This window comes from Vulpes lagopus, chromosome 21 (assembly GCF_018345385.1).
Source record: "Vulpes lagopus strain Blue_001 chromosome 21, ASM1834538v1, whole genome shotgun sequence".
Classification (NCBI taxonomy): Eukaryota; Metazoa; Chordata; class Mammalia; order Carnivora; family Canidae; genus Vulpes; species Vulpes lagopus.
In genome coordinates this window covers 20,137,174-20,149,449 of record NC_054844.1, presented here as the reverse complement: position 1 = coordinate 20,149,449, position 12,276 = coordinate 20,137,174, and the positions used below count along the sequence as shown (strand labels likewise).

The following is a 12,276-nucleotide window of genomic DNA, read 5'->3' as shown; positions in this document are numbered from 1 at the left end:
CCTGTGCATATGTTACCTTATATAACAAAAAAATTTTGTAGATTTGAATCACATGGTGGAGAGATTATTCTGGATTATCTAGGTGGGCCCAGTGTAATCACAGGGGTCTTTATAAAAGAGAGGCAGGTGAGTTAGAATCAAAAAGAAGATGTGCCAATGGAAGCAGAAGTTGGCCTGATGAGCTTTGAAGGTGGAGGAAGAGGCCACAAACCAAGGAATGCAGGTAATCTTTAGAAGCTGGAAAAGGCCAGAAACAGATTCCCCAAAGGACTACAGATGGACTGTGACTCTGCCAGTATGTTGATTTTAACCCAAAAGACCCATTCAGATTATTGACTCCGAAACCTGAAAGATCATAAATCTGTGTTGTTTTAAACCACTAGGTCTGTGGTAATCTGTTGCCATCACAATAGTTATAGGTCAAAACAAGGGAAGAGATAGTTTCAAGTATAAAGGAGGGATTAAGTCAATGAAGGATTTAACTAAAGCCAATTGAGTTTAGCAATATTCAGGTTACTCATGGCAATCTTGCTAAATACAGCCTCTAGGGAGAAGAGGGTTAAGTCAGATTGCAGTAGGTTTAGGAATGAGTGAACAATTAGGAAAAAGATATAGAAGTTGTGGCAATGATATTTTTCTATGAAGAAAAAGGATAATTAAGCAGTTTGGGAGTGATATTGTTTTGAGAATTAGTGTTTCATTAAATGTGAGATCTGATCGCATTTAGATGCCAAAAGGAAATACCCAGCAGATAGGAAGAAGTCAAAAGTTCAAAAGAAATGGACAAAGAGAGAAAGATCATTGAGAAGTGGAGAAGGAACACAATCTAAAGCACTACTGAGAGGATTTTTCTTCCACCTGTCACTCAAACAGAAAACAGGGCTAGGTGGCATCAGTCCTGGAGGTGACTATGTGATTGACTGAATTAATGATTGAATTGATGGCCAGTGTGTCTGAAATGGATAGGAAAGTAAGCAGACCCAGAAAGGAGGAGATGATGTAGGGAAAAATGAAGAGATAGGAACTGGAGATCTTGAAGAGAAAAAGGAAATAGTATATACCCTCGGGGAAACAGAGTAAGAGAAGTGGGGTATTGACGTTGTGATCAAGGAATAGAATTTTTTTTAATTAATTTTTATTGGTGTTCAATTTACCAACATACAGAAAAACACCCAGTGCTCATCCCGTCAAGTGTCCACCTCAGTGCCCGTCACCCATTCCCCTCCAACACCCGCCCTCCTCCCCTTCCACCACCCCTAGTTCGCTTCCCCGAGTTAGGAGTCTTTATGTTCTGTCTCCCTTCCTGATATTTCCCAACCTTTCTTTTCCCTTCCTTTATATTCCCTTTCACTATTATTTATATTCCCCAAATGAATGAGAACATACACTGTTTGTCCTTCTCCGACTGACTTACTTCACTCAGCATAATACCCTCCAGTTCCATCCACGTTGAAGCAAATGGTGGGTATTTGTCGTTTCTAATGGCTCAGTAATATTCCATTGTATACATAAACCACATCTTCTTTATCCATTCATCTTTCGATGGACACCGAGGCTCCTTCCACAGTTTGGCTATTGTGGCCATTGCTGATAGAAACATCGGGGTGCAGGTGTCCCAACGTTTCATTGCATCTGAATCTTTGGGGTAAATCCCCAACAGTGCAATTGCTGGGTCATAGGGCAGGTCTATTTTTAACTCTTTGAGGAACCTCCACACAGTTTTCCAGAGTGGCTGCACCAGTTCACATTCCCACCAACAGTGCAGGAGGGTTCCCTTTTCTCCGCATCCTCTCCAACATTTGTTGTTTCCTGCCTTGTTAATTTTCCCCATTCTCACTGGTGTGAGGTGGTATCTCATTGTGGTTTTGATTTGTATTTCCCTGATGGCAAGTGATGCAGAGCATTTTCTCATGTGCATGTTGGCCATGTCCATGTCTTCCTCTGTGAGATTTCTCTTCATAAGGAATAGAATTCTAAGATTGAATATTTCAGGGGAGGAACAGTTTGGTTTTGACAAGGATAACAATGCAGCCATGAACATGGGTAGCTGGAATGTCATGGGCATGAAGTTTTTTGAAGTCAATAAAGTCAGAAAAGTATGACATAAGTGTGTGGGATAAAAACCTGGATTCTGAAGTTGTCCCAAAAAAGGTGGAAAGGTAGCCAGATGATTAGTAGAATAAGGAAAGGTAGTATCCAAATATACTACCAAGTTCCAAAAATGTCTTTATACACAAATAAGTTTCAGTGTGATTTTAAAAGATCCAAACTTCCTTCATACTCATCCCAGGAATATAGTTTCTGGGGGTGAAAAAATAAGGAGCCTTCATTGAGATGTCTATATGAGTAGCAGGATCTACAAATATGCAAAGTTTAAGATGGTATATGCAAAGTTTAAGATGCAGAAGATTTAAATAAAGGGAACTTGAGGTCCCAGAGAACACCAGGAAAATAAATTATAGTGAGTGTAGTGTAGAGAACATAGAAAAGTAAGAGAGGGATGCATGTTGTACTATCAGGATGAAAGAATGAGTCTTTGGAAGGGGCTTACATTTGAAGCTCTCATGAAAGAAGAGGGAGATGAAAGTCATGATGGTGTGACAAGTCTCAAGGTTCTAAAACTTTTTTTTTAAGATTTTATTTATTCATTCATGAGAGACACACACACACACACACACACAGAGGCAGAGACACAGGCAGAGAGAGAAGCAGGCTCCACGCAGGGAGCTGGATGTGGGACTCGATCAAATGGGCTTGTAAGCTCCCCGGATTCAGAAGTCACAGGGTCAATGACTAAGCAATGTGGACACGTCCAGTTTACTAAAGAGGCCTGGATACCCAATGAAGGGCTCTTAGCTTTTGCCAGCTTCCAAGGGTTTGAAGTGATTTATGGAGATGCATACCATGTAATAGGAGAATAAACATAGAATAAAAGTTAAGACAAAAGAATGAGTAAATTACACATTCAGAAAAAATAGAGGCCAAAAAGAAAGTTAAAACTTATATATACAAGTGATTATATAATTACGATTAGAAAAAAAGTGAAATAGCCAATACATTAAAACTTGCACAAGATAAAATAGGAATAAAAATTCAATTTGAAAATAAAACAGGATTAGACTTTGAGCTGCTAGATTAAAGAGATACAGTTATCTTGGGCAATATATTTAGTTAGGACACCTGGCAGCAACCATGTTGGGAAACACTTTATGTCATTTTTTTTTTTTTGTAGGAGGAATGAGAGAATCATTTACGTTTGTTTATAGAAACAGATTTTTCTAGCATGGAATATTATAGAAACAGATATTTCTAGCAGATTTTTCTAGTATAAAGTAAAATAAGTAACATTGTAGACATTATATCCAACTGCAAGTTGAAGATACATAGTAGTTCACCTTAGTACTCTATCATAAAAACATAGACCATGATATTAAATCTTAAAACCATGAGCTCAAGGTCACAGGAGAAAGAGAAGAGCAGAGATTACAGAGATCTAGATACTTCATCTTTAAAATGACCAAATTTAATGAAAGATAAGAATTTGGAAGTTTAGATGAATGGATGCAAGCCCGTTCTATCTTCAGGCTCAAATATCAGATGCTTTGTGTTACCACTACAGTTCCCTGTATAGTTTGCACTGTCTGCTGTTGAGTTCTAAATAAAGTTTATCTACTCTAAGCACAAATACCTTTTTCTCCCTGGTATAACTGCAAAGCTGTATGTTCTTTAATATGGCAGGTGCACTTTGGAAGATGGCTGATAGAAGGGAGTCCTTACGTGGTGCTATTTGACATAGGCTATTCGGCTTGGAACCTGGACAGGTGGAAGGGTGACCTCTGGGAAGCATGCAGTGTCGGCATCCCTTATCATGACCGAGAAGCCAACGATATGCTAATATTTGGATCTTTAACTGCCTGGTTCTTAAAAGAGGTACAGTTTATTGTATAGACATACAATAGAGGAGAAGCATAATTGTGCTCCGTGCCCAGCAATGATCCTGTGATTTTTAGATTAAGCTAAATAAGATGATGTCATTATGATTGTCCTAATACATTTCAAAAGAATCTGAGGAAATATTCAGCCTTCCTCTAACTAAATACTAGCCTTTAGAACAGGTTAATAATTGTGCTTATTAGCATGTACCACATGTCAGATTTAAATAGAATGGTGTGTATAAAACAACCCATTATATTGCCTGATACATAGAAAGTAATATATATACAAGCAAAAAACAGTATACATCATGCACTATGCACATGAATTCTAGACTTATGGGAGTAAAAAATAGCTTGAAATATTTGGTGTTGTTTATGCATGGGTACTTGTGCTACTGCTGTGGCTTTTGGATATTTTCATCATTTTCTAAGGGTTGAAGTGATCTCCTTAGTTGTGAAGGATCTGTTAGCAATGAAATATCCCCCCCAAAAAACAAACCTCCCCAAGTCTGCCCAAGTCCCAAGAGCTTTAGGTACCAATTCTTGTGAAATGAACCAAGCCTGCGCTCTCAAGTTCTCAAAGCATGGCAGAAAGATTTCTTTGCATTTCTTGCATTACCTCAAAATGATTATGCCTAACTTAAAAATCAGATGGTGAGGGAAGAGCATCCTTAGCAAAGTGAGGATATAGTCTAAGGATAAATCACAGAACTGTATGTTGGCAGTGTGTCCCCTTGACCACCCTTTCTTGCTGATGAAGCCATATTCAATAGTCACAAAAGGCTGCCTTGAGGTGAAGGGAAAGGTGAAGGGGCAGTAACATTACCTTGTTTTGGTAACAGAATAGGAGAACAGGGTGAGGGTGCTAACAAGATCTGGCTTAATGGCAATAAGCAGTCTTGTTTTAGCATTGGTTGGTGGAACCAATTTTTCTTCTGCAAACTGCCTCCCTGAGCCACCACCCCAGGGCTGAGGCCAGCCTGTGTGTGCATGTGTGCGTGCATGTATATGTTCATGCGTGTGCTTGTATGTGTGTGTGTGTCTGTTCTCATCCTTTCTGCTAAAGGAATCTAGAGAAGAGAGAAGCAAGAAAGTGAAAGCCCCAATGTTCTCTGAAGTAAAGCTATTACAGAAACAGAATTTTTTTTTTATTCAAATGGCAAATAAAGACATTGACAAAAATCTAAGGCACTTGGGCAAGCCTTATTTTTGCTGTCATCTCTCGGCTACCACTGATCTGTGCAACTGTTAATTACTGTAAGGAACTTTTTCAAGAGCAGGTATTTTAAACTACAAAGGTCCAGCCTAAGTCAGTGGTTTTCACAGAGTATTTCCATAGGCCACCACCAGCAGCATTGGCTGCAAACTTAAAAGACATGCAAACTCCTGTCCCCAGCCCAGAATTAGATCATCTGGCAATGGGACTCAGATACTGTGCTTGACCAGCCTTCCAAGTGACACCAATGTCCTCTCAGTGCGAGAACTGCCTTCTTGGGTGAACTCTCCATTTCCCAATTCTCTGCTCAGTCTCCCTGAATGTGCATCTTTTGCATTATCAGTTCTACTCCCTCATTGAGGAAACAGGCAGTCATAAAGGTAGTGAAATGCAAATATTAAATTTCTGTAAGGGGGGATCCCTGGGTGGCGCAGCGGCTCGGCTCCTGCCTTTGGCCCAGGGCGCGATCCTGGAGACCCGGGATCGAATCCCACGTCGGGCTCCCAGTGCATGGAGCCTGCTTCTCCCTCTGCCTGTGTCTCTGCCTCTCTCTCTCTCTCTCTGTGACTATCATAAATAAATAATAATAAAAAAAAATTCAAAACTCAGACATTTGATGCCTGTTAAAAATAAAATAAAATAAAATAAATTTCTGTAAGGGTTAAACCAGGAAACTTTGAGGCAAGGAAACTGATGCCCCGTCTAGTTTTAGAACTAGACTGGGATTAGACCTGGGTCCTCGGCGTGTTACTAAAATAGGATTTGCCTCTAAGCAAATCATTAACTTTCTTCTACCCATTTCCATTTTCTTAAAATAGTATATTAAAGTGCTTTTGGCTTCAAAGAACAGAGAATCCAAATAAGACTGACTTAAAGCATGAAGTCATTTATTGTTTATTTCAAAAGAAGTTCGTAAGTAGGTAGTGCCCAGTGATTCGGCTGCTCAGTGTTATCTTCAAGGATATTATTGCTATTATCCATTCATCCATTCAACGAATATTTATTTATTGAGTGCCTACTGTGCATTTGTTCTCTTAGGCCCCTCTGTACTTACAAAAATAAATCTGCTTCATTACCGAAAGGGAGGATTATGCCACAAAAATATGTGGGCTTTTTGAACATGCAGCTAAATCCTATAAAACAATTCTGCTGGCTAAATCTGCATACTTCTTGCTTAGCTCTCTTTAAATTTTGCAAAAATTTATGGGCACGATAACTTTCCTTATGCTGTGGGCCATGGTCAAGATCAAGCTTTACCAACAACTCTTCTAAATGTTTCTTTTCTGATGTAGGTGACAGATCATGCAGATGGGAAACATGTCATTGCCCAATTCCATGAATGGCAGGCAGGAACTGGGCTGATCCTTTCTCGAGCTCGGAAACTTCCCATTGCTACAATATTTACCACTCATGCCACACTGCTTGGGAGGTATCTCTGTGCAGCAAACATTGATTTCTACAACCATCTGGATAAGGTAAAAAGTCCTCCCTCCTTCTCCCACCCAACCACCTTTCTTTCTGATCCTTGGACCTGAGGGATGAGAAGTATTGATCTTTACATTTCCATCTGCCAACCAGATGGCAGAAATGCCCTTTTAATGAATCAACATTCATGACAAAGCCTCCCTGGAGGTGACAGAGAGTTGATGCAGTTTAATCGTCAGAGTGCAGTAGAGCGTAGTGGTGACAGGCTGGATGTGTATCTACTTTGGAACAGTGAAGCCAAGATCCAAAGAGGCACAGCAGGTGTAAGTGGGTTGGACTCCTGTGTATGAAGCTAAGGAAACACTGTGAGGGTGCTGGATCCACACACAGCTCAGAGTGGCAGCTAGACCCAGTGTTCTAGGCGTACAACTCTGGGTCTTCCTCTCTCTTTCAAGTGAACAGATGGTCAGATTTCTCCTGTAACCCTGTGATGTATAGGTGGAGTTGGTGTGTGGGTTGAGTAAGACAGTTCTTTAAAACAGGGTCCTTGGTGACCAAATAATTGGGTTTCCTTATCTTAAAAGACTGCCCAACTTTATGACCAAGGTCATTGTGTTTTGACATTTTCTTTTATTTGCTGACAGCTAAGTCAGATTAATAAAATTATACCTTTTATATCACCATGTCAGTGATATCAACAAAGCATTTGAATACCAGAAAATCAGGGTTTTATAGACTTGGTATCTATACTGCCAATCAAATGAACTTAGCATTTTTGGGTTCTGTTTACTGTCAGGAAAATTAGGAAGTTGGAAAGTTGATTTCTAAAGATTTCTGTGGTTTAAAAAAGTTCTAAAATTCTATGAAACAGAATATATGTGTGTGTGTGTGTGTGTGTGTGTGTGTGTGTGTGTGTGTTTGTAATACATGAACACTTAGTTAATGGTAATGGAAAGCTTTTCTACTACCCCAGAGATGTTTTGAGTGTAGGAAAGCTCTTTCTGACAAACTTTAACATTTGCAAAGCAATATGTGGTCCTAAAGAGAGCTTTCCTATGAAAAGGTCAGTCTAACCTAAAGGTCAAATTGTAAACATAAGTTGTACATTTAAAATAAAGTCATCAGAAAGTCAAATCAGGGAAATTTCCTGACAGTATATGATAATGATACACTAATAAGGTCAAGCCACTGATCTTTGATAAGCTCAGCGATCTTGTTTCCTAGAAAAGAATAGACTTTGATTTTTGTGAAAGACAAAATATTGGAGAGACGTATCAAATATTTTACTTCAGAACATCTAAGACCATTATATAGTAACAATTAATAAAAACAACTAATAAAATTCATTAGATAATATTGGTTGTTTTTAAGTAACAAATGATTATAGTGTGTAGTTACATATTACAATATTATCCCTTGGACAAAAGGTTAGTATTTATACCATTTTATCTTCAAATATGATGTATCTTCTCATCTTAAGGCTCTTCACTGGTTGAAATGTGTGAGCTGAGTCAGCCCCAACCCATCATTCTAGTAAAATATCCTGTCCAGCAGAGTGACTAGGAGATCGCAAGTAATTAGGAACTAGATTTGTTTTTTTTAAAAATAATTTATTTATTTATTCATGAGAGACAGAGAGAGAGAAAGGCCAAGACATAGGCAGAGGGAGAAGCAGGCTCCCCACAAGGAGCCTGATGTGGGACTTGATCCCAGACCCCAGAATTACAACCTGAGCCAAAGGCAGATGTTCAACCACTGAGCCACCCAGGTGATTTTGAGTTAAACTCATAATTATTTTTCATAGAAAAGGCCCCCATAATCATTTCCTACAGATCCTCCTCACCCCATGCTCACAGTAGGTTTAGAATTTGGATGTTATATAATAAATTAAATATATAATATATAATATAATTATGTGTATATTATATATATGCATGAAAACTTTTTAAACATTCAACATAAGAAATGAGTCATAATTTAGTCTTTGATGCAAGTCCCAGAATCAGTTGCAGTAAGCTTTGGCTCAGGCAAGTAAATATGGGGGAGAGATAGGAACAAGAATGAAAGTACCTAACTTGTATAAAAAGAGAAAGAGTAGAATTATTTTACTCAAAAACTAATTGCAACATGAAAACATGCTCTGTTAAAAGTCAATTCACAGGATTTTGATGTTGGTTTAAGTTTGTAGTTAAATTTGTTAATGAAAATAGCAACTTGGGGATCCCTGGGTGGCTCAGCGGTTTGGCACCTGCCTTTGGCCCAGAGTGTGATCCTGGAGTCCCACGATCGAGTCCCACATCAGGCTTCCTTCATGGAGCCTGCTTCTCCCTCTGCCTGTGTCTCTGCCTCTCTCTCTCTCTGTGTGTGTGTCTCTCATGAATAAATAAATAAAATCTTAAAAATAAATAAATAAATTAAATAGCAATTTAATCATTTTCAGCCAGTGTATGAATATTCTGAAACTCTCCAAGAAGATATGTTTTTAAAAGATTTATTTATTTATTTATTTATTTGAGATGCGGGGAGGTGAGTGAGAGTGAGAGGGCAAGGAGGAAGCAGGGTCTCTGCTGAGGGTGGAGCCCTATCAGGGGCTCAAAGCAGGACTTCACTTGAGGCTCCACCTGGGGCTCCACAGGGCTTGATCCCATGACTTGGAGATCATGACCTGAGCCAAAACCAAGAGTCGAAGGCTTAACTGGTTGAGCCACCCCGTCACCTCTCCAAGAAGATATTTCCAAATTCATTCTTATGGGTCCAGCCATTGACTAGTTTTCCCCTCAACAATAAAGGCGATAGGAATGCCTGGGTGACTCAGTGGTTGAGCACCTGCCTTCGGCCCAGGGCATGATCCTGGAGTCCCAAGATTGAGTCCTACATCGGGCTTCTTGCATGGAGCCTGCTTCCCCCTCTGGCTATGTCTCTGACTCTCTTTCTCTCTGTGTCTCTCATGAATAAATATATAAAATCTTAAAAAAAAAATAAAGGTGATATAGCTACTGCTTTAAAAAAAAAAGACCAATAATTTTCTTCTGATGTGGCCTCTTTTCTTGATGGCATTAGGATTTCTTGGATGCAAATGTAAGGACAGTGCTGTCTGGGATAAAAAACTGTGAAAGAAAATCGTAGACAATCGCTTGATGGATTTTAACTTTTCCATCTGACCAAATTTTGAGCTCATCACCTTAATCATAGAGTTATCCTCCATTGTCATTGGATGTTGCTTTACTGACTAATATGTACTTTTCCTCATTTTTTGTTCTTTTATACACACTTTCCTGAATTTAACAAAAAGTAATGAGATACATGAAAATGTAGGAAAGTGAGATTCATTGTCAAAATAACCAGGGCCAGATATGTTAGATATTGGAATTACCGGACAGAGATTTTATAGTTAATCTTTTAAAGATTTTACTTATTCATTTTGAGAGAGAGACAGCATGCACGAAGGAGGGGGGGAGGACCAGAGGGAGAGAGAGAGTTCTGGGCTCAATCCCAGAACTCTGCAATCATGACTTGATCTGAAGGGAGGCACTTGACCAACTGAGCCACCCAAGTGCCCCCCCCAGGACAGATTTTAACAGACTACCATATGCATGTGGAAAAGTGGACAACATGTATAAACACCTAGAGTTGCCGTAAACCACAGGTGTGGCCATGCATACCATAGGCCTGCATGGTAAGGGGACCATGGGACCAGGAAAAGGCACATGCCTGTCTTCATTGAGACCTTTCGCAGGTTCACCAGGCCTTTGCTGTCCCTCCCTTAAATATTTGAACACTTGGTTTACTCATTTAGAAATCCTATTTTCTTATCTCTAAATGTCTAGATGTTAAACGCTGTCCCATATGTGAAATCTTATTACTCTCTACAATAAAACCAACAATAATCATAGTAACAATAGCTAAAGGTATTGAGCACTTTCCATGTACCAGGCACTTTTCTAAGCATAAAACATTTCATAATTTTTCCAGAGTTATCTTTCCTATGCATAAGCTGTCTTTACCATATGATTAAATGAACCCTTTCGGTCCTTTTCATTGTACATAGGACAAAGGCCAACTTTCTAGCCTTGTCTATCATCTTCTCTTATACCACTGCTGCAGTCATATCAGATGCTATTTCCTACACATGCTATTTGACTTAATATATGTGTTCTTTAGGGCAGCTAATTTTTCAATCCAAAATAACCTTCCTCAAATTAAACTTTCATGTCTCGGTCCAAATGCCATTTTATTCATCCAATCAACTTGGAGGTACAAAGATTAATAAGTTATGGTCCTTGCCCTTGAAAGTCTTAAATTCTGAAGGTGATACTGACGATATGAACACTTGCATAGTAAGAGATACATTTCTCTATTCTCAGCCAGTGTGAATCAGTCCCACTCTGATCCTATGCTTTCCTCAGGCACTTACTCATTTCTACTTAATTTTAACCTGTTTTCTCACTAATCTATAAGCTCTTTGAAGGCCACAGAAACAATAAATTACTCAACAAATGTTGGTTGAATGAGAGATTTGGTTGAATAAATGAGACCAGTCAAATAGAGCTCTTAGGATAACTTCAGCTGATCTATGGATGCCATAGAGAGCCATGTTTCAAACATTTTCACAGAAACATTACAATATTACAGTTAAGAAAGAATGCTCTACGAATTTCTTTGTTGTAATCTCTAGAATCATATAATGAGTCTTTTTCAGTTTTTTTTTTTCAGTCTATTTCAGTATATGGTGCAGTAATCGTTGGGACTGACTTGTTGGTTGAACTGGAGTCTAAAGGATAGAAAAGCACAAGAGTGCACAAGCTTGGAGTCAGCCTGATTTGGTATCAGTTCAGGGCTCTGCTAAGACACTTAATAGGAATGTGATCTTGGGCAGGTTTCCTAACCTTTACAAGCTTCAATTTTCCCCTGCATAAAATGAAGACAAAATACAAACCACCGTTGGTTTATAAGGATTAAATATGATACATGCTTAGAAGAGAGCCTGATCCACAGTGTTGAGCTTCTAACAAAAAATGCACCCTGCTAATATAATGCGAGTAACCTTATACACTTTTCTCTCTTAAACACTGCTAGTTGCATCTGCAGCTATGTGAGACATAATGTTCAGCTAAGCAATATGGCAAAAGCCCACAACTGTTGCCAACTATTTAATTAATTGTTTGGTGCTTGGCTTATTGGTTTCTGAAGTTTTTTTTTTTAATTTAAGTTAAGATACCCAGGATATCTTGTGGATGATTGCACAATCTAACACACCAGCCAATTAAAGTGATAATAATTATCCTTATTTTCAATATAGACCTTAATGTCACCTTTGTTTCTTTGTTTATTGGAAAAATAAGATAAGGACCTTGGGGAAAGGAATTAGCTCAATATTTGTAAGATGTAAGGTAAGTAAATATTAAAATACCAAAAAATTAAGAATTCTATGTAATTATAGCAAAGTAAAACTATTTACTTAAGGGATTAAATAGCAGTTTAGAAGCAGAGGTGAAGTGAATAATACTTCTTAAATCATGCATAACTGTGCATTTAGTAATAGGTTTAATAAAAAAGTTATTACTTTTTTGTGGTTATAAAACTTTACACAGAATTGAGGAAAAACAATATGGATAATATATGATTTTGTTTCACTTGTGTAGAAGGATCAGTATAGTTGATCCTTGAACAACACAGGTTTGAACTGTGCGGGTCCATTTA

The 12,276-nt window shown here is 38.5% G+C and overlaps 1 protein-coding gene across 2 annotated transcripts in view; it reads left to right on the top strand.

Moving 5' to 3' along the window:
* GYS2 (glycogen synthase 2) overlaps positions 1 to 12,276 on the top strand; it is a 50,519-nt gene that overhangs the window by 9,922 nt on the left and 28,321 nt on the right. For both annotated transcript variants that reach the window (XM_041736495.1, XM_041736496.1), the window contains exons 3-4: positions 3,739 to 3,930; positions 6,444 to 6,626. In XM_041736495.1, the coding sequence (XP_041592429.1) occupies positions 3,739 to 3,930; positions 6,444 to 6,626 (375 nt within the window). The remainder of the gene's footprint in view (positions 1 to 3,738; positions 3,931 to 6,443; positions 6,627 to 12,276) is intronic.